Genomic DNA, 23,173 nt, shown 5'->3' with positions numbered 1-23,173 from the left:
AACGGAGATAGCAGCTAGGCCCCACTCAAGATGTCCTACACAGCTTGCACTTCGTCTTCCACAAGGCGCTTCAGCACAGTCGACAGACAATGCCGCGAAATCGGCTACAGTTTCGAGGCTGTGGTGAACGCAGCTTGGGCTATCGCATTGTGGTCATACTTAGGAGAAGACGATGTATTCTTTCCAAGCATGAGCATTGAGAGCAATGCTCAAAGCATAAGCCAATGCAAGACCACACTCAGTTCGACGACGAACTTCACAACAACCATGCAGAACATGCAAAGTTGCATGAGGAGACAGGTAAGTAGCATTCCCACTCCTCAACACTCACAGCAATCCCCTCTCTCGAGGACCATGGTAGTCTTCCTGCACAACACAGCGGACAGCACAGAAGCTGCTGCAAGATCCGCACATCCCGTACGCCTTGTGTGCAACACATCCACAGAGAACCTCGACTCCTCTGTGCATTTCGACCAACAAGCAGTGGACCAACAGTCTGCCGAGGGACTTTCCGCTGCTTTTACTCACATTCTAGACTTGGTCATGTCGAGTCCGGATAGCACCCTTGACTCGGTCAATCTAGTCAGTGAGCACGACACAGCACAGGTAAGCTTGCATGCATCTATCTCCCTACTGTATTGTGTCTAACCCGTTGCTGTTAGATGTGGGCCTGGAATAATGTACAGGCTCCAGAGACTGTCAACAGCTGCGCCCACACGCTCTTTCACCGACAGGTGATGGCGCGACCCACGGCGCTGGCCGTTGACGCCTGGGACGGGTCCTTCACATACGAGGAGCTGGACCGCTCTTCTACACGCATTGCACACTACCTCGTCTTGCAAGGGGTTGGGCCAGAGTCTGTAGTCCCCCTCTGCTTTGATAAGTCACGCTGGGCTATCAATGCCTTGTTGGCTGTCATCAAAGCTGGCGGTGCCATGGTATTCATCGACCCTGCCAACCCGGCAAGCAGACGGCAAGAGATTATGCGGCAACTGAACAAGACTAACGATAGCGTTGACTTCATCCTCACCGATGCGTGTAACGCGTCATCCTGGGAGGCCATTGGAGTCCGTCCAATCATCGTCGACGAGACCCTGGTCAAACGTCAGCGTGAGTATGGCGCTGTGCCGCGCACTGGAGTCAGCCCGACTAGTCTCCTTTACGTGATCTTCACCTCCGGATCCACGGGCACACCGAAAGGGTGTCTCATCACACATAATGCCTTTCTTTCTGGTGCGTTGCAGCATGCCGCTGGTTCCAATCTTGGGCCAGAGAGCCGTGTTATGCAGCTGGCCTCGTACAGCTTTGACGTGAGCGTGTTGGAGATCCTGACGTCTCTGATATCTGGCGCTTGTGTCTGCACGCCATCGAGCGCTGCCATGACACAGAGCCTTGCATCTATCGTCAACGACTACCGCATCACTTGGGCCTTTCTCACACCTTCACTCGTAAAGCTCATCCAGCCACACGAGGTTCCGACTCTGAAGACATTGATTCTGGGAGGAGAATTGCTGCACGCAGCCGACATCAAGACGTGGGCTGATCGCGTCCAGTTGATCAATGGTATGTAAAAAGAAGACTCATTAGTCTTGCTTGTCCCAGGGATCGCAAAGCTGACTGAACTTCAGGATATGGCCCATCAGAGTGTTCCATTGCCGCAGCAGGGGCTGTTCTCAACGTCAACAGCGATCCCGCTGACATTGGCCGAGCGCTTGGCGGCTTGGGCTGGGTCGTGCAGGCTGACGATCACGACAAGCTAGTCCCAATCGGGGCCGTGGGCGAGCTTCTGATCTCTGGACCTATCCTCGCCCGCGGATACTTAAACAACGCAGAGAAGACTGCAGAGGTATTCATCGACAATCCCGCATGGCTCAATGGCTGCTCGGGCCCCGCCGCCGATTTCAACAGGTTTTACAAGACGGGAGACCTCGCCAAGTTCAACCCCGATGGGACGATCCATTTCATCGGCCGCAAGGACACGCAGGTCAAGCTGCGTGGCCTACGCATTGAACTGGGCGAAATCGAACACAACATCGGTCGGCACTCTCACGTGAAGCATGTCGCTGTGTACATGCCAAAAAATGGCCCCTGCAAGGACAAGCTTGTTGCCGTTACCTCCCTGAACGGCCTCTCGGAGGAAGCTCAGCCAGGAGATACCAGCAGGCCCATCGAGATGCTAATTAACCCCACCAGCAAAGAGCAACTCAACGCTGTCCAGGCGCATCTTGCGGGCTGTGTACCGGAGTATATGGTACCTGCCGTCTGGATCGCTGTCGAAGCCTGGCCACTCCTGACATCGGCTAAGCTGGACCGCAAGAGCGTTCAGAGGTGGCTCGTTGACATGGATTTGGACATGTACCGTCGCGCCATTGGGGTAGAGACAAGCAAGAGAACACAGGACGATGACACGATCCGAGATGTGGCTGCAATCGAAGCCAAGCTCACCGATATTTTTGGCCGTATCCTGAATATATCGGTTGATCTCGTCCCCCGCGACAAATCGTTCCTTGGCCTCGGAGGAGACAGCATTGCCGCGATGCAGGTCATGTCACAGTGCAGAGCAGTAGGACTGTCAATCACGGTCAAGGACATCATGCGATGCAAGGATATTTCCGAGCTTGCCCGCACTGCCGTACAGTTGACACAGTCCAGCAACGCCTCGATTACCGAAGAAGTCTTTGATCAACCTTTCCAGTTGTCGCCCGTACAATGCATGTATGCGGCTAGATTACGCCCGGATTACGAGGAAATGACCGAGGTCCACTTCAACCAGAGCTTCTACCTGCGTCTTGCGAACCAAACACCACGGGCCGTATTGAAAGCTGGGTTGGATGCTGTAGTGACTCGACACTCGATGCTCAGAGCACGCTTCATGCGGGCCCAGGATGGCACGTGGACTCAAAAGGTGCTACAGCGGGCTGATGGATCCTACCGATTCAAATGCCACTCCCTTGAGTCTATTGACGAGGCAAGCACCGCTGCTACCATTTCCCAGCGAACTCTGGGTCTTGCAGGGCCGGTCTTTTCCGCCGACTTACTGGAGGTCGGAGACGAGCAGCTATTGTTCATGGTTGCTCACCATGCCATTATCGACTGGGTATCCTGGAGAATCATTCTGCGCGATCTCGAGGAGTTCCTCGCCACCGGAACTCTTGCTGGGACACCACCGCTCCCTTTCCAGAACTGGATAAACCTCCAAGCGGAGCACGAAGCCAAACGCGCACACCCTGAGAAGTCTCTCCCGTTCGAGGTCCCTTCGCCAGACTTTGCTTACTGGAATATGGAGGACAAGCCCAACACTGTTGCCCGAGCGAAGGAACAGGTGTTCCGGCTTGATGCAGAGTCGACCGCCGCCCTGCTTGGCGATCTGCCTCACAAGGCTCTACGCACCGAGACTCTGGACTTCCTCTTGACCAGCCTCTTGTACTCGTTTGGGCAGGTATTCACTGACCGCCAGTTGCCCGCGATATTTCGCGAAGGACATGGACGTGAACCTTGGGATTCGGCTTTGGACGTGTCCGGCACTGTGGGCTGGTTCACCACCATGTATCCCCTGGCAGTGGCCGCCAACGAGGATTTGGTGGCTATGCTGAAGAACGTCAAGGATGCTCGCCACTCAATTCCAGACAATGGCCGCGCTTACTTCGCATCTCGCTTCCATAACGAGCGCGCAGCTGAGCTCTTCCGCGAGCACGACTTGATCGAGATTTCATTCGATTACCTTGGCCAGTTCCAGACCCTAGAGCGATCCGACGCCATCTTGCGGAGGGAACCACGGCCATCGTTCCTTGCGCAGTCGGATGACGTGGGGAGAAACCTGGAAAGACTATCTCTGGTGGAGATTACCGTTGAGATCCTCGATGGTGAGATGCAATACTCTTTTATCTACAACAAGCAGATGCAATTCCAGGACCGCATTCAGGCCTGGATCGACGGCACGAAGCAGACTCTTCATAGTCTTATTGCACAGATGACCACGGTTCCACGAAGCTTCACTTTGGCAGATTTCCCACATCTATCGACCAACTACAGCGGCCTCGACACGCTCCTGAAGCACCGACTTCCTGAGGCTGGTGTGTCAGACTTTGACGTTATCGAAGAAGTCTCCGCCTGCTCTCCTATGCAACAAGGTTTGCTGGTGAGCCAAAATCTTGCAAACCAGTCTCTCTATGAGTATTGTCATGTTATGGAAGTGAAGGCCGTAGGCTTGAACCCCATCATTGATGCCGAGCGCTATGCGCATGCTTGGTCGGAGGTGGTGCAACGTCACTCGGCCCTTCGAACCATGTTCATCCAGAGCGTGTCAGAAGATGGCCTTTTCGATCAGGTCGTCTTGAAAGCTGTCGAGAGCAACACGGTCGTGACCGAATGTCTCGAGGAGAACGTTTACGACGTCTTTGCGGCACAGAAAGCCGTGGCCCTTACCGACCGGCGCCCACCCCATCGACTTACTATATGTCGCGTGGCCGCCGATAGGCTCATCTGCCAATTGCAGATCAATCACGCCATCATTGATGGTGGCTCCATTGCCAACCTTGTTCGCGACTTCGTTCAAGCTTACAATGGTTCCCTACCGGAGCAGCTCAGCTTCACATACAGTGATTACATTGGGTACATCCAAAGTCGGGACACAGAAGAAGACCTTGGGTTCTGGAAGAATTATCTCGGGGGCCAGACACCGTGCCTCATCCCTAATTTGGCGGAGCTCGAAGAGCTCGCTAAGGCGGAGAACAAGATCCAGAGCTTCGACATTGAAATTACCCCCTCGCTGGCGACTCTCAAGGAGTTTTGCGAGCGATCCAATATTACCCTTGTGAATCTATTCCAAGTCGCCTGGGGCATGGTTCTGAGAACATTCACGGACTCCCCAGATGTCTGCTTCGGCTACCTCTCGTCTGGAAGGGATGCGCCATTGCCCGGAATTGAAGATGGCGTTGGTGCCTTCCTCACCATGCTCGTATGCCGCTTGGATCTTGATGACGGTGTCACCCTCTCTGACGCCCTCCAGAGGGCTGCCGAGGATTTTGCGAACAGCATGCCCCGGCAGCACTGCGGTCTGGCTAGTATTCAACATGCCCTCGGCGTTGGACGGGACCCGCTGTTCAACACCATTCTGTCCTTCAACAGATATGACCTACTGGACACTCAGTCCAACGTCCAGGATGAAAAAGATGAAACGAGCATTGAAATCAACAGTATTTCCACTCAAGACCCTACCGAGTACCCCCTGAGTCTGGAGATTGGTATCTTGAGCAACGGTCTTACGGCTGCAATGCAACATTGGACCGATCACCTAACACCGGCACAAGCACGCAGCATCGCTAGCACTTTCGACAAGGCGCTTTGTACTATCGTCGATCACCCGGAACTTCGAGTCAAGGAATCAGAGCTTGTCCATCAGGATCACTTGAACAAGTTTCTCGAGTTCAACGGCAATGGGCAACCTATCCCGGTGTCCGATAGGCTCATGTTTGAATCCATTGAGGAGAATGCACGCACCCAACCACACAAGGAGGCAATCTGCTCATGGGATGGGTCTTGGACATACAAGGAGCTCAACGATGCCGCGACTCGTCTTGCTCACCACCTGCGAACATTGGGCGTTGCTCCTGAAACGGTTGTTCCATACTGCTTCAACAAGTCGGCATGGGCAGCTATAACAATGCTCGCCATCTCCAAGGCAGGAGGCGCTTTCGTTGGTCTTGACCCGACTAACCCCCAGAATCGTCTCCAGGAACTAGTAGCCGAACTGGAATCCTCAATTGTCTGCGTCAGCCCAGAGAACGCAGTTCTTTTCCACAACATGCCGCAGATAAGGGACCTGATTGTTATCGAGCCTGACTTCGTCAACAACTTACCAACCAAGAGTGGCGACGCGTGTCCAGAACTGCAGGTAAACAACCTCGCATGTATCATTCTCACCTCTGGCACCACTGGCAGACCTAAAACCATCGCAATTGAGCATTCTTCCATGTCGACGATGAGCGACCTTCTCGGGCCTCGTCTGAAGATGGATAGCAACTCGCGGGTCTTCCAATTCGCTGCTTACACCTACGACATCTCCACACATGACATCTTCGTTACTCTGCAGCGAGGTGGCTGCGTTTGTATGCCTTCTGAGCAGGAGAGAACGCAAGATATCGCAGGGGCCATGAGCCGCCTGGGTGCCAATTGGGTTAGTATGACGAATACCGTGCTGAGCCTGCTGCGCCCAGAAGACGTTCCGTCCTTGAAGTTTATCATCACAGGTGGAGAACCTGTGAGCCGCAGCACCGTGCAGACCTGGGTTGGAGCGGGAGTTGAGATGGTCATCGGATGTGGCCCTGCTGAGACAACGATCACCATGTCTGTCAGTGCCCCGCTTCATACCGGCTCCCACCATCGCAACATTGGCCCGTCGTATGGTGGCCGGGCCTGGATTGTGGACTCGAACGACCACAACAAATTGGTGCCCCTGGGAGCAGCTGGCGAGGTTTTGCTGGAGGGCCCCCAACTTGCGAGATGTTACCTTGGCAATCCTGAGAAGACTGCCGAGTCCTTCATCTGGAACCCCAAGTGGGCACAGAACATGACGCCTGGGGTGGAGCGACGCTTCTATAAGTCAGGAGACATCTGCCGCTACAACATGGATGGTAGCCTCAGTATTGTTGGTGCGTACTACACCTTTTCAATTTTCTAGGTTATGACTAATTTCAAACAGGCCGCAAGGACACCCAATGCAAGATTAACGGCCGAAGAGTCGAACTCGAGGAGATCAGCCACAAGATTCGAGCCTATCTCGGTTCCAGTGTAGCCGTGGTTCTAGATGCCATGCCTCTCCAGACGAGCTCCAAAGGCTTGCATCTGGTTGCATTCTTGCACTACACCTCGTCCACTACGGTTCAGGATGAGTCAATAATCATCCCGGCCAGCGAAGAGTTGATCCAGAACCACAGTGAACTGGAAAGCAGTCTTCTGAGCTCCCTGCCTCGATACATGATTCCTAACATGTATGTACCGGTCTCACGTATCCCGCGTACTCCCAATGGAAAGCTCGACACAAAGCGTCTCCGTGAGGCCGTCTTAGGTCTCACTGATGATGAAGTCTCTCAATACTCATTACTGGATGGAGTCAAGAAGGCTCCGTCCTCGGAAACCGAGAAGGGTCTGCAGTTGCTTTGGGCAAGTGTTCTGTCTCGACCCCTAGAGACCATTGGCGCCAATGACGATTTCTTCCGACTTGGGGGCGACTCTGTTAGCGCCATACGGCTTGTTGCTGCCGCTCGTGCGCACGACATGGCTTTGAACGTGTCTAGCATCTTCAAGTTCCCCAAATTGGAAGAGATGGCTGTCTCAATAGACAGTGCGAACCAGGAGGAGGCGGATGTCGACCAGGAGCCATTCAACCTCCTTGAGAGCAGTACCCTGGAATCTGCAAGAATGGAAGCAGCTGAGCTGTGTGGCGTAGAGAGCCAGACGATTGTAGACCTTTACCCCTGCACACCCTTGCAGGAAGGTTTGATGGCTATTTCTACACGCTTGGGTGGAGGTTCTTATAAGGCCCAGAGTGTCTTCCGCCTGCCAGCCAACTTCGATACTATCAACTTCAAGTCTGCATGGCAGGCTGTTGCAGCCCAGGAACCAATTCTGAGAACAAGAATTGTCCATGTCACTGGCCATGGAAGCTTGCAAGCTGTCCTTGACCAAGGTCTGGAGTGGATAGAGGTTGAAGACGGTTTGGACTCTTACCTCAGCAAGGATTTGGAGATTCCTACCACCTATGGTTCGCCTCTCCTGAGACTTGCGCTTGTAAAAGCTGCAGAGGATTGCTATTTCGTATGGTCGGCACATCACGCTGTGTACGATGCCTGGAGTGCTGCTATTACCCTGGAACAAGTCAAAAGTGTCTTGCGCGGCGGGGAAGTACTGCCTTCAGTCCCATACAAGGCGTTCATCCGACATATCCAAAGCGCCTCGTCCAATGAAATATCAAAGGAGGCATTTTGGGAGTCGCAGTTTCCCGAAGGAAAGGAAGCTCCTACTAGCCTGCCTCTGGTTGCCACAGGCTATAGTCCAAGCTCGCACGAGACAGTGAGAAGCGGAAGAAGCATTGCCATCCCAACCCAAGGAGGAATCACTATGTCGACCGTTCTTCGTGCGGCTTGGGCACTCACTGTTGCGAGATACACCGACAGCGACGATATTGTCTTTGCTGTAACCCTCTCCGGTCGCACGGTGCCCGTGGATGGCATCTCAACTATGAACGGCCCCACAATGACCACGGTTCCCGTGAGAGTTGGCCTCGATCTGGCCGACGACAGTACTGTGCAGCAATTCCTCAAAGCTATGCAGGCTCAGGCCACCGACATGATGCCATTTGAGCAGACTGGCCTGCAGAATATTCGGAAAATTAACAGCACAGCTCGTAATGTGGTCGACAGCCTTGGAAATCTGCTCGTGCTGCAACCTGCGTCCTCTTCCACTGATGAAGTTTTCGAGGGCACGCAGCTCGTTCCCCGCAACCTCGAAAAGTTTGGTGGCTACCCCTTGGTCGTTCTTTGCCACATGGAAGATGGCGGCAAAGTCACTATCGAGGCTAAGCATGACGCCTCGATCATCGACACGGAGCAGATGCGGCGCATGGTCCACCAATACGAGTTCGTACTTGAACAGCTCAGCCGCAAGCCGAGTGCACCACTCTCTCAAATACACGGAGAGACCAGCCACGAGGATGTCAATGAGATTGTGCGATGGAATGGAACGATGCCTGAGAACATTGAGGCATGTATTCACGATATCGTGGCAGCTCGAGCAACAGAATACCCCAATGCACAGGCTGTGTGCGCCTGGGACGGCGACTTCACTTACCAAGAACTCGAGCACCTTTCTAACAAGCTTGCAACTCACCTCAAGCAGCTCGGTGTTGGCCCAGAGATCAAGGTTGGCATTTGCCTGGAGAAGTCCAAGTGGCATGTTGTCGCCATGTTGTCTGTCCTGAAAGCAGGTGGCGTTTATACAAACCTCAACCCGTCATATCCTTCGGCCACGATGCAGAACATACTGGACGATCTTGAGGCTATCACAGTTTTGAGCTCATCGCAATATGCCAGCCTGTTTTCCTCCCCAACAGCGCTTATCCTCGATTCGGGTTTCCTCGCAGCCCTCCCTGAGCCCGCTGCTCCTGTTTCATCTGAGGCTCGCCCTACAAATGCCGCTTTCATCGTGTTCACGTCAGGATCAACCGGTAAGCCCAAGGGCGTGACAGTGGAACACCAGGGATTCAGTTCCATGCAGCATTACCAGGCACCACAATTGGGCATTGGAAATGCCACAAGGACACTGCAGTTCGCGGCTCACTGGTTTGATATCTCAAACTTCGACACATTTGTCACCCTCATGCAAGGAGGCTGTGTCTGCATTGCGTCAGATGAGGAGCGACTCAACGATCTCGCAGGGGCTATCAACAAGTACCAAGTCAACTGGGCCACTATGGTGCCAACAGCCGCAGCCGTACTACAGCCTGACGATATCCCTGGCCTCAAACATCTGTCACTGGGTGGAGAGCCCATCCGACCGGACTTGCATGCGCGGTTCAGCAACCGGGTCGTGCTTATGAACTCGTATGGGCCGGCAGAGTGCAGTGTTTTGACCACTATGGGGTCGCTTCGTCCCGAGACCTCACCACAGAACATCGGTGTAGGTATGGGATGCCGAACATGGGTGACTGACAAGGACAATTCTGACCGCCTGGTTCCTATTGGCTCCATCGGAGAGCTCTGCATCGACGGTCCCATCCTGTCCAGGGGCTACCACAAGGAGGACGGCTTGACAGCCCACGCTTACATCTCGAACCCTGGTTTCGTGGAGTGCCTGAAGACAGCTTCACCAAGCAGCAAGTCTTTCGACCAGATGAGACTCTACAAGACTGGTGATCTCGTCCGTTACTCATCTGACGGTACATTGATCTATGTGGGTCGCAAAGACTCTCAGGTGAAAGTCCACGGCAGGAGAATCGAGTTAGGTGAGATCGAACACCACGTTGTATCTCATGGCTTTTCGAACGATCGTGTTGTTGTCGAGAAGATTCTTGAAGGAGGAGATGCAGAAAAGCCTGCTCTGGCTGTTTTCGTTCGTTTCGCAAAAGAATGTTCGACCTCATCCTCCCTCCTCGTTACCAACACTGAAAAGGACGAACAGCAGGCTTTGATCAACCTGCGACGCGGACTCAGCAACAGCCTTCCACCGTTCATGGTACCATCTCTCTTCGTCGCATTGCAGCGCATGCCTGTGACTCAGACTGGAAAGAAAGATCGTAAGGCTCTGAGGCAGTTGGGTGCGCAATTAACCCCGAGCCAGCTGCAGGAGTTCCATATCCTGGATGATGAATCAGACAGCGAAAACCAGCAGTGTGGATTTTCCACCAACTCGGAGTTGCAGCTGCAAGCTCTGTGGGCCGGAGTATTGGACATCCCAGCGGATTCTATCAAGCCGAGCGACCACTTCCTTCAGAAGGGAGGTGACTCCGTTCGCGCCATCAGCCTTGTTGCAGCGGTTCGTCGGGAGTTGGGCAAGACACTAACCGTTGGTGACATATTCGCTCACCCGCGTTTGAATAAGATGGCAATGTGCCTGGATTCAGAACCTACTCCCGACATGACTTCAACAACACAAGTCGCAACGAAGTCGATCAACGAGGACATTGCCCCATTCGCGCTCGTCAGCGATGATGATGGAGATTACTCTGACGTCCTTGATCACGCAGCCCAAGAATGCAATGTCCAAACTGAGGAGATCGAGGATGTTTACCCTTGTACACCTCTCCAGGCGGGTATGATGGCTGTCTCTACCTACGAGCCTGAAGCATACGTTGCGAAGCGCGTTTTCAACATTCCCGATGACATTGACCTGGAGTTGTTCAAGCAAGCTTGGATCAAGGCCATTGAGTCGATCCCCATTCTGCGCACGAGGATCGTACCCAGTCCCGAGTTTGGCACTTGGCTTCAGGTAATCTTGAAGAAAGAGACCCCGACTTTCCACGAAATTCGTGGCTCCGTCAAAACATACCTCTCACAACAGAAAGAGAGCTGGAGAGTTGACTACGGGCGGCCACTCACTACATACGGCATCGCACCCCGCTCCCGCCGATTCGTGTGGGCCATCCACCATGCCTTGTACGATGGCTCTACAGCAGGCAAGCTGCTCGAGGCTGTCCAGGGACTTTACAACGGTGTTGCTTTACCAAGCTCACCAGCTCCAGCATTTAATCGTTTCATTGCTCATCTCAATAGCGTAGACTCCGCAGTGTCAGCTCAGTTCTGGCGTCAGAGCTTGGGTGCCAGCGGATCGCCTGCTACTTTCCCGCGTCTCCCATCCGCCGGCTATCGGCCACGCCCAGATTCAGAGTTCAAATTTTCGTTTGACATGACGCATGATGCGACAACTGGTATTCTTAAGACAACAATCTTGCGAGCCGCATGGGCTTTCGTGGTAAGTTTCAGCTATATACTACATGAGGTAGAGAATCAGACTAATACAATGAACAGACTGCAAGGTACATGGAAAGCGACGACATCGTCTTTGGGGAGACTCTCTCCGGCAGAAACAGCAGTGTGGCTGGAATTGAAGACATGATGGGTCCATGCATCACAACTATCCCTATGCGGGCGAAGCTTGACGGCCATCTAACTGTCGGACAATACTTGAGCCAGATGCAAACCCACTACACAGCCATGATGCCATTCCAACACGCCGGACTACAAGCTATCAGGGCAATCGGCCCCGAGGTCAGATCTTCTCTGGACTTCAATAACTTGTTCGAAGTTGTCGTGCCCGAAACTATGGGCCAGACTGATGCTGAATTCATCCACGAAATCGAGCATCCCCAGCTATTGGAAGGGTTCTTCGACTCCTACGCCGTGGTTATGGAATGCGTTCTGCGCAACAGCAACGTCTCATTGGAGATTAGATTTGATCAGAATGTCCTTTCCGCTTGGCATGTGGAGCGGCTCTGTGGCCATTTCAAGCAGGTGGTCCGCCAGCTCTCGTCGCTGAGCTCAGAGACCGACCAGGCCAAGAGCCTTGACAGCGTGGACATGACAAGCCCGGAAGACCTGGCTCTCATTCGTTCCTGGAACAGCAACAGTGCCACCGACTGTGTCAACTCTACCGTGCACAAGATCTTCGCTGAACAAGTCAGGTTGCGTCCTCGTGAGCTGGCCATTACCGGCTGGGATGGCGACCTGACTTATGAGCAGCTTGATAACCTTTCGACAACCCTCGCAAAAACGTTGGTCTCGCGCTGGGGTGTCAAATCGAATGACATCATCCCGTTGTGCTTCGAGAAATCCAAGTGGGCTATCGTCGCAGCCATGGCCGTGGTCAAGGCTGGCGGTGCTGTAACCCAGCTAGGAGTCACTCACCCCCTGAGTCGGAAGATGGAAGTGCTGCAGCAGACGAGCGCCAAGTTCGTTATTACTTCACCGAAGCAGGCGAGCATCTTCCGTACTAGCGATACGATGACGCCTCTTTTGCTTGTGGACGACCAGCGCATCCAACACATGCAATTGACCCAACAGGTAGAGCGAGCAACAATTTCTCTGCCCCAGGTTTCGCCCCGAGACCCTGTGTATGTCCTCTTCACCTCGGGGAGCACTGGACGATCCAAGGGTATTGTCGTAGAACACGGAAATCTCTGCACCAGCTCTAGCGCTCATGGCGCTGGCTTCAACATCAACGCAGGTACTCGGGTGTTCCAGTTTGCTGCTTACACGTTTGACGTTAGCTGCGCTGACATCTTCACTTCTCTACAACGCGGTGCGACTATCTGCGTGCCCTCTGAAGAGGAGCGCGTCGACGACCTGGCTGGGGCCATCACAAAGTACAATGCGAACTGGATGTTCGCCACACCAACAGTTGCGCAGCTGATTGCGCCCGAGTTGGTACCCACACTTCGCACCCTTGTCCTCGGTGGTGAGGCGCCCACCAAAGACAACGTCGAGACATGGGCTGGCCGCGACGATCTTTCTCTTCTGTTCTGCTGGGGCCCCGCCGAGACAACTATTTATGCATCGACTACGCCTCCGATTACCCTGGAGAGCGCTCCAGGTCGACTAGGACAGGCTATGGGCTGCAAGATGTGGCTTTGTGACCCTAGTGATCACAATAAGCTTACCCCCATCGGATGCGTTGGTGAAATCGTGGTTGAAGGCGGAATCGTTTCCAGGGAGTACCTTGGAGACGAGGCCAAGACTTCGGCAGCCTACATCCAGGATCCTGACTGGGTTCAGTACGCCGCTTATGACGGCATCAGCACTCACCAACGCATGTACAAGACCGGCGATTTGGCGCGCTATGATTCTGATGGAATTATGCGTTATGTCGGCAGAAAAGACAACCAGGTCAAACTCCAAGGCCAACGGATTGAACTTGGTGAGGTCGAGCATCGCCTCCGCGCCCATTCGAGTGTTTACCGAGCATTGGCTCGAGTTCCTAGGGCTGGGCCTCTGAAAGACAAGCTCGTGGCAATCCTCAGCTTCAACGCCACTGTTTCGGAACAGGAGCGCGAGCAGTCCAGCAGCAGCCAGCTCACCCCACTAGGCGATGCTGCCAGACAGCGCATGAACGTCGAGTTCGAGGACATCCGGCAGACGCTGGCCCGCGCCCTACCCAGCTACATGGTCCCCTCGATTTACATTGCCGTTGAAGCCATTCCTTTGAGCGGCAACGGCAAGGTTGATGCAAAGCAATCGGAGCTGTGGCTGCAAGAGATGGATCAGGCGCTTTACGAGACTCTCATGAACACAATGCTCGGTGCCCAGGAGAGCTCCCAGCAGCATGCATCAACACCCGAAGAGGCCATTGTGTTGTCTTTGGTTAGCCAGGTACTCAATATGCCAGATGGCAGTGCCCGGCTCAACCTGTCGTTCTTGAGCCAAGGAGGAGACTCTATTACAGCAATGCAGCTGCGTTCCAAAGCCCGTGCTGAGGGCCTCAACTTGACTATGCAGGATATTCTCAAGTCGCAGAGTCTATCCGCCCTCGCATCTGTCAGCAAATCTACCAACACAGCTACTCAAACAAACGAAGATACACCTCACATAGTGATGCGACCGGAAGAGCCGGCAAGCAACTCATTTGCCTTGTCGCCAATCCAACAGCTGTTTTTCGATACAGCTGCCCGCTCTTCTTCTCCCACCTCTCACCATTTCAACCAGAGTTTCATGTTCAAACTTAGCAAGAAGTTCACTGCACAGGAAATGCGAGTGGCTCTGGAAGCCCTTGTCGCTCGCCATGCCATGCTCCGTACCAAATTCACCCAAACATCTGACGGCCAATGGTCGCAGAGCATCACGGACCGTGCAATCCACGAGTCTTTCAGCTTTACCGCGGATCAGACCCACGATACCTCTGAAGTTTCCCAGATTCTACTGACACGCGGTGGAAACCATGGCATGGGCAGCATTCAAGACGGGCCACTCTTCCTCGCACACTTGTTTGACGTCGGCAAAGAGTCCTCAGAGCAGTTGATTTTCCTCAGTGCTCATCATCTGGTCGTTGATCTGGTCTCGTGGCGAATCATTCTCAGCGATCTCCAAGACCTCCTGACCAAAGGCTCAATGACTCCCAGCGCGTCAACTTCTTTCCAGGCATGGCTACGTCTGCAGCAGGAGTACGCATCGACCCTCAACACCAAATCTGTCCTGCCATACAGCGAGGTTCCGGCCGCTCAGCTTGACTACTGGGGAATGGATGCGACCAGTGCTAACACATTTGGCCAAATGATTGAAACCGAGTTTCTCCTGGATGAAGCCGTAACAACCAAGCTTTTCGGGTCTAGCAACCAGGCTTTCAAGATTGAGCCGGTAGACATCATCCTAGCCGCCATCATGACAGCTTTCGGAAGCGTCTTTACAGACCGGACTATGCCTCCCATCTTTGCGGAAGGTCATGGACGTGAGTCATGGGACGACAGCGTCGACCCGAACGGCATTGTGGGATGGTTCACTACAATGAGCCCAGTCCATATTGCCGCTCCATCGGTTGATTTGGTCGAGAATGTTCGCAAGACCAAGGACACGCGACGTAGAATCCCACGCAACGGTATGCCTTATTTCAGCTCCAGGTTCTTCAACAAGGATTGTCAAGAGCAGTTTGGCAAGGATGCTGGCCCGGTTGAAATCCTGTTCAACTATGTTGGCAAGTACCAACAACTAGAGACCAAGGATGCTCTCTTCACGGAGGCCGACCAAGACATATGGCGCTCTGCTGCAAAGGTTGGCGCCGATGTGACCCGGTTCTCCCTCATCGATATTTCTGTTGGAGTTGCCAACGGCAAGACTCGAGTGGCCTTCGGACACAACAAGAACCTTCTTCACCAGGAAAAGATTGGTAGCTGGATCAGCACTACGCAAGACATCCTGACCCGTGGCGCAGAGGCTCTCAATGAAATGAGTGGAAGTCAGACCATCGGTGATTTCCCCCTGATGCTCCGCCACCTGGATACTGAGCAGCTCCTTGCGGTAGAGGAGAATCTTTCTAACGCCGCCATCCCCATGAACAATGTGCATGATATGTATCCTTGCACACCGATGCAGCAACACATATTGGCTGCGCAGGAACAACAGCGACAGCAACCTAACGGCCGGCAACATGTCTATGAGGTCGACGTATCTCACCGGCTTCTTTCACGCTCAACCAAATCCTCGATCTCACCAGAAAAGCTTCAAGCCGCGTGGCAGCATGTTGTCAATAAGCACAGCATTCTACGCACCATTTTTGTAGCCACTGCAGCTGCTAGTGGCCGACCTGCGAGCCACTTCCAAGTCGTCCTTTCATCATACAAAGCTCAAGTACCCATCATCAAGTGCGACAACGAGACTGAGCTTCTTCGCCTCGTCAAAAGCCACAAATCTGTCGAGTATCAAACCCTCGAGAAACCTCATCACAGCTTCACCTTGTTCTCAACCAATGATGGCCGCAGCGTCATGTGCAAGCTTGAGATCAGTCACGCCCTCAACGACGGTATGTCCACTGGCATCCTGTTCCGGGATCTTGAGGCGGCATACCGAGGCAGTTCAAAGGCCCTGGCGAATGTGCCACACGCAGATGGATCCTTCGGTGACTACATGACCTGGTTGGAGGACCAGCGCACAGAGCAAGCAGCCGATTACTGGCGGAAGCTTCTCGTTGAGGTGACTGGAAGCACAACTGCAACTTTGCCCAAGTCCAGCGAACTCGGCCGACTTCAACAAGCTCCAACCCAGAAATCCCTAGAGATCAACCTCAACCCCACACTTATGGCCGCACTTCCATCATTCTGCCGCGACCATGGCATAACACCGGCGACTTTCTTCCAGGCGGTCTGGGGCCTTGTGCTACAGACGCAGTCGCAGTCGCCTCGGATCAAGGAGGGAAGGAAGATGGCGACAGCTGCCACACCGTTCTTTGGATACATGACGGCCAACCGCGATAGCGTCGACGGATCCGAAGAAATGGTTGGGCCCCTGACCAACATGCTGATGTGCCGTGCCGATGTTCAGCCTAATATGCGAATTGGCGAGTTGCTGCGAAGAAGGCAAGGAGAGTTCTTGGAGGCTTTGCCTCATCAGTTCGGACTGGACCAGGCTGTTGAGGAGTTGATGGAGAAAATGGAAGGCGAAGAAGGAAAACTGGGCCGACTGTGCAACTCTGTGATGAGTTTGCAGTATATTGATGCGGACGGTGGGCACATTCCACAAAGCGCTGATAGCCGTCACCCTGCTGGTCGGACAGTGGGACCCATGACACGCAGTCGTTGCGTCTCGGAGTCCATCCCTAGGCCGCTTCCATCAGAACACGCCCGTCTTGCTAATAGCGGACGGAAGGCAAGACATGTCAGTTGGGGCGGTCCCAACAGGTTACCTCTCTCTGAGAAAGCCAACATCGAAGACGATAGCATCACCTTCCGTCCTCTGGCGTACCGCGACCCCAACGACTACGACATCAGCCTGGGTGTCCAAATCATGAAATCCGGAGGAGCTGGTCTGGCAAACAGCCGAAACACCATCCACGCCAAGGCGCAGTTTGTCTACTGGACCGATGCCGTCACCGAGACAAAAGCAAATATGTTGAAGAGGGCTTTTGAGAAGTGCGCTGAAGAGCTTATCAGCGACGCAACGGGATGCCTGAGAGTTTGGATGCTGCTGAGGAGAGTGGCACTTTCTATCTAAGATTATTATGGTTCGCTATTTCCTTTGTTTTAGTTTGGCATAAGAGGCGCATAATTTCAGGCGTTCGGGGGATGTGCTCTGGGTTACTGTTCATCGGCGCCAAGGCATGCGGGACGGAGTTCGGGGCTGATGTTACATCTGTTCTTTTGGCGTACAGGCATATAGAAACAGGCGTTGACAGGTTGATTTGACATTTCATAGAAACTTCAAAAATACGGAGAATTACTTTAAACATCCATCTCTGTCTGCATCAGTGTATTTGTCGTGCCCCATGCTATAATATTGACCACATTGTAGCGGGGCGCTCACCTGCCAATAATCTCAAGTGGCCGCGCAATCTTTTAACATGACAGTGCCACCACGCTCAGCACGCACCCTCCCTGTATTTGGCTCCAGGTTAGATATCATAGCGATCTCATAACTACTAGTATAGAGAGCTTGCGCTGTCGAAGCCTTAGTACTTATTCTGCTTTCCTTAATGCAAGAGCAAGTGGCTCGCGGCAATGCTCCCAAAACCTTGCCGCGCGCCAAGTCCTTAGTTTACTGGTCGTGCAGCAGCAGTCAGTAGCACATATCGCTTTGCCTTGAGCAGCCAACCATTTCGCATGCCCCCGAGGCTTGAGTTTGACTACGAAATCGGTTCAAGGGATTGTTGCGCAAGCCTGCGACTACGAGCAGCTCAAGATCTATTAACGTACAGATTTTCTTGACTTTCTCAAAATGGCAGTATTGCAGATGAGCTTCACTAGTGGACACACTTTGCAAAGCAGTATGAACAGAAACAAAGGGTAAATGTCTAGTCTAGGGTTTATATACTACTACTACTGAACACATGAGATACAATCTCCAGGTCGCTCATCTCTCTTGACTCCTAAACACTACAATGCCAGTCCGGTAGGCCCGTCACTCCCAACCTCTCGAGAGTCCCGATAGAGTCGCCGGAAGATGGAGTCTTGCTGAAGCAACCTCGATGGATGGTCCCACTCTACCAACATTCCGCCATCCAGAACAGCGATGCGGTCGTAATCGATCACAGTGTCCAGGCGATGCGCCACTGCTATGATCGTCTTGCCCTGGAATTTGTCTGCGATCAAGCGCTGCATCAGCGCCTCTGTCTCTGCGTCTACGGACGCAGTCGCCTCGTCTAGGATGAGCACGTCAGAGGAGTGTCGTCGGACCAGCGCGCGTGCAAGGCACAGTAACTGTGTCTGGCCGTGTGAGAGAAGGTTCGTCGGCATCTGCGCATCCAGGCCGCCGGGCAACTCGTTCAACAGCAAATCCCTCAGCCCGACCAGGTCCAGTGCCTCCATGATGGAATCAAAATCATGCTCATCAAGGGGGTCCACGTTATCCCGAATTGTGCCAGGAAGTAGGAATGGTTGCTGTGGAAGCGCATTGAGACGGAGACGGACCTGGTCCGGAGCCAGGATTGACGTGTCTATCCCGTCTATGACGATGGAACCACTCTGTACATAGGTCATGCGCAAAAGGCTGGCGAGGAGAGAGCTCTTGCCGCTTCCGCTGCGACCGCAGATACCGATTCGCTGGCCAGGCTCAATCCAGAAAGAGACTCCCTTGAGGATGGGTTCCGAATACTTTGAGTAAGAGGCTGTCAAATCATTGAAGCCAATACCTGTACGGGGCTCACTCGCGAGCACCTTCCACGGGCATGCAACAACCTGCTGATAGAACTCCTGGGCTTTATCGTCATCCATCTCCGAGTCTACGCTGCTTGTGAAGTCTTTGACGCGGCATAGAGCTCCCGTTGATGTTTCCAGCAGGGTCCAGTTTGTGATGAGTTGCTTCAGAGTCGCACTGAACCCAACCACGTTCAACAAAGCAAGCCCCATGACGCCGGCATCAACTTGTCCTCGAGTCTTAACCGCTATGGCGGCCAGCACAACGGCAATACCACTGACCAGTAGATCTAGAACCAGGCCGAGCCACCGTTGTACACATAGCAGCAAGTATGCGGGTCGCTGCGCGACGTTAATCAGTGCCGCGTTGGTCTTCGCGTAGCCTTCCGTCCACTGAAATGCACGGATCGTCACCAATCCCGCCAGCGTTTCGAGGAAGTGACTAAACAAAAGAGACTTGGCCTCGATATCGAGGAGACGGAGGACCCGCGAAGTTCGAAGGTAGTATTTCTGCGTCATGTACGCGGCCAAGACGCAGACCGGCAGGGCGACACCAGCGTACTTGGCCGTCGATACGATGACCAACGTCTGTGCAGTCAAGACGAAAATCATGAGCACAGTGTGAATCAGTGATACGGGGAGTTCCATGTCAATGAGCTCCATATCTTGACTGAAGCGGTTGATGAGAGAGCCGGAATCAGCTTGGGAGAAGAAGGCAATAGGCGCGTTCATCACGGCGTTCAAGACACGCGAGTGCATCGTTTTGGCGACGCGAGGCGCAATGCTCATGACTAGGAAGCTATTCAGAAACATGAAAGGTTAGCTTGCCATCAGTATTTCAAAAAGGGCGACGAGAGGTAAAGACTTACCCGGCACCCGCTCCAAGGGAGATCACAGTGAGAGCGGCAAGCAGAAGGTAGATTCCAACGTAATAGCCGGCCTTTTCTCCAGGATGCAAGATGTTGTAATCAGCCCACATCTGAGCCCATGCGTGTGGGAAACAGACGCCGAAACCATAGAACGAGCAAGTTCCAATGAATATCCACCACCTGAACCACCCGAAACTCTCAATATAGTACTTGTACGTTGCCAAGTCGCCACTTGACGAGCCATTGGGGGCTTGTAGAAGTGGCAATGCTCTCGCCAGAGCTTCCCGTGTTGCCAAAGTGGCATTCTCCGGCTTCTCGTCACTTGTACTCGCTTGGGAATCCCAGTTGAGTCTCTTCTCCAGATTCAAGCTGGATACATAGCCGGGACGGGACGACAAAGCCCTGAAAGAGCCCTGTTCACTGATGGCGCCGTTCTGCCCCAGTACGATGATATGGTCCGAGTTCGGAAGCCTGTTGATCGCATTTGTGGCAAGGATGACAGTAACTCCATGTTTCTTCAGCAGCCCACCACGGGAAAATAGCGAGGTGAAAACAGCGTCCATAGTCGTAGCATCCAAGCCGCTCAAGACGTCGTCAAGCAGCATAGTTTTCTTCTTTGAGTAAATGGCACGGGCAAGGGCGATTCGAACCTGCTGGCCACCGCTCAGAGAGGCTCCATTACTGCCCACCTTTGTCATATCCCCCTCAGGGAGCAGTTCCAGGTCTCGAGCCAGGCAGCACGACTGAATAACAGTGGAATACCATAAGGGATCAAACCCGAACCCGCCGAGGATGTTCTGGCGAATTGTAGTGTTCGAAATCCACGGCCGTTGCTGACAGTATGCCGCGTCATCGAAGCAGACCTGTACGTATCCTACCTGGTTGCTGTTCCGAGTCTCTCCCAACAGTGTTTGGAGGAAAGTGGATTTTCCGCTGCCTACCGGGCCAATGACCATTGTCAACTTGCCGCGAGGCAGCTTGAGATTTAAGTCTTTAAGAACAGGCTTTTCATCATCCTTCCAGCCAAATGAGGCGCGATGAAAGACGACCGAGTTTCGGGGACCATCGAGATCGCCTTCTTGTGATTCACGACGAGGATATCGCCGTAATGGGATTGAGTAAAGATCCATACCAGACGCGCGCCTTGAGGAGGACGACCGCATCAGATTACCTATGGAATCATGCTCCCACGAACGCCCGGACTGTGGTTTCTGGACGATCCTCTTGTCATCCTTTTGTTTTGATAGTAGATACTGTCGAATGCGCTCAAAACATCCAACAGCACTCATGACCCCCGAGAGGGCATCGATCAGGATAGCGACAGGTGCGAGGAGAAGCTGCAGGAGAGTGAGGGTGGTGAGGGTGATGGCAGGGTCTAGAACCGCGTAGCCCCGATATTGCTGTAGGAGAATGTACATTCCAAATGATGCAACAGGCGTCATAGCTGTTGAGGAGAATGTAAGGGTGACGATCTTGATCAATACTAGCCTATAGCCGAATGAAGTCTTGATCTCTTCGTCTCGAAGTTTCGTAATCTTGCGGGTGAGGGTCTGCGTCAGGCCAGTCATCTTCACGGATGTCATTGCGCCCAAGAGAGAGGCAGTTGCGCTAACTCGTTGCTGGATCTTATCGATCCACGCTTTCTGGGCTATGCCAACCTTGGATGCCACGGCGATGGCTGTCCCTGTGAAAGCAACGATTACTGCAGCAGGTGCCACTGCTGCGACATGCAGTCGATCTGACAGTAGCCAGAGGGACAGGGCTATCTCGATGGGACAGGCCCATAACTCCTCTGCAACAATTGTTATTAGCTAGTTGTTCGTTGAGATGAATTTGGAATATACGTACGAAAAGTTCGGAGCCCTGTCGTGATTCTCTCAACATCGGTACTCATGAGCGTGACCGCGTCGGCTTCATCCACAGCCAGACATTGAATCTTGAGAGTGTGGGCGTATATCAAGTCCACCAGGCCTGCTCTGATGCGGGTTACCAGGTGGTTCGCCCAATGCTGAGTTACGGAAGTGGCCAATGCTATTCCAACGTAGACGATCATGTACGATACAATCAACCCGGTCCCGTCGAACTCGCTGTCGGCTGTCTCGGGTAGCTCGATGTATTCGATGACCCTTTTTAGCAAGAAAGGTTGAGCGAAACTAAAACCGGTCTGGAGAAGCCTCGGGAGCACGGCCTTCCCGATTGCTCTCAGATTATGCTTCAGGCTAACCAACAGAAGGGCATTGGGGCTTTCTTTCGACTTCCCTAGAGCGGACAGTTGAGTTAGTGATGATGACATACACAGTGATGATTTCGAGGTTACTAACTTGAGTTCCACAAATCCGATAGTCGCGTTCCATCGTGATCCTGGATGTAAAGATCTGGATCAACCTCGAAGAGGGTCTCTAGCGAGTGCGTCTGCCGGTAACCATAAATAAGAAGCGGGTTCATCCACCAACAGAGCCACTGATTGAGCACTCCGACCGTGCATTGGGGCGGCGAGTCTCGATATTGATCCAGTAGAATTCCTCTCTTCTCCATTGACTCAAGCACCAGGAGAACCGCTTTGAGAGCGACAGACGCAGTCATCGCCTTGGCCATGTCCTCGCCCGATTCCAGGAACCACAGTGTTCGACATCGCGCCACATCAAACACTAGTGTCAAGAACAGGAACACAAGAATCGGAGACGAGGGCTTGAGGCTGCGCATATGCGTAAGGTGCGATAATATACCCAGACCGATATCAATCGCAAAGACGGCCACGCAGGTGGCTATTGTAGCCACGGTTTGTGGCGATGAGGGCCTGCTTGTGACACCAAACTGGACTGCGTTGACCAGGCATATCGAAGCCCATAATGCCTTAATGTAACGGATAATCAGCCTCTCTGGCCTTCTTCAGTGCCGTCCGATCGGGGTACTTACCAATTTGGCGATGGGATGCCACGACCACACGACTTTCCGATCGCTGCCCAGTAGTGGTCGCAGATAAGACGGTATTACGGCCCCGGCGACAGCAGCTGGGACTATGGTGAGGACCAATTCCTCGAAGAGAAGTGTGAAGTCGTTGACGGCAGCGCACGTTGTCGCCGGACCGAAGTCGCTCAGCGTGTCTATTGCGCATTTCGTAACTGTCGACATGGTGGGGCTGACAGCACGCTGGAAGTAATTGAACGGAGAGAAGAGAAAGATGCGAGGGCGCGTCTGGTCGCCATATCGCCTGATAATCAGAAGATGAAGCAGGCGATAGGCGCGACGGGTGGATCGACGGTACGAAGAGGGCTGAGCTTATCGCTGTCATGATGAGGCGCCCGTTGGTGTTGCGAGTGTTTCCTTACTACGGCTTCAGTAACCCGCATTTGATGACCTAGATGGTGGTCGAGTGGCGCAATTTAGCCAGCTAAGCCCGCCCCCCAGCGGTTGCTAAGTTGGGGGCTAAGATCCCTGCCGACGGGCTGGCGCGCGCTGGGAACGTGGCATGCTTATATTT

The 23,173-nt window shown here is 53.4% G+C and overlaps 2 protein-coding genes across 2 annotated transcripts; one reads left to right on the top strand and one right to left on the bottom strand.

The window, feature by feature from the left end:
• Nucleotides 1-30: 30 nt before the first annotated feature.
• Nucleotides 31-17,186, top strand: JN550_010590 (uncharacterized protein; the record flags this gene model as incomplete). Its single annotated transcript, XM_049308861.1, has 7 exons — nucleotides 31-174; nucleotides 243-300; nucleotides 380-606; nucleotides 663-1,563; nucleotides 1,629-6,650; nucleotides 6,701-11,466; nucleotides 11,523-17,186. The coding sequence occupies 7 exons, from the start codon at nucleotides 31-33 to the stop codon at nucleotides 17,184-17,186; spliced, it is 16,782 nt and encodes a 5,593-aa protein (XP_049167395.1).
• Nucleotides 17,187-18,064: 878 nt separating this feature from the next.
• Nucleotides 18,065-22,824, bottom strand: JN550_010589 (uncharacterized protein; the record flags this gene model as incomplete). Its single annotated transcript, XM_049308860.1, has 6 exons — nucleotides 18,065-19,622; nucleotides 19,693-20,570; nucleotides 20,634-21,484; nucleotides 21,541-21,951; nucleotides 22,014-22,545; nucleotides 22,609-22,824. 6 exons carry the CDS (start codon nucleotides 22,822-22,824, stop codon nucleotides 18,065-18,067), a joined length of 4,446 nt encoding a protein of 1,481 aa, XP_049167394.1.
• Between the last annotated feature and the right edge of the window lie 349 nt (nucleotides 22,825-23,173).

This window comes from Neoarthrinium moseri, assembly GCF_022829205.1.
Source record: "Neoarthrinium moseri strain CBS 164.80 chromosome Unknown scaffold56_Wmoseri_CBS_16480, whole genome shotgun sequence".
Taxonomy (NCBI): Eukaryota; Fungi; Ascomycota; class Sordariomycetes; order Amphisphaeriales; family Apiosporaceae; genus Neoarthrinium; species Neoarthrinium moseri.
The sequence above is the reverse complement of the archived record's forward strand: the minus strand, read 5'-3'. Positions and strand labels throughout refer to the sequence as shown.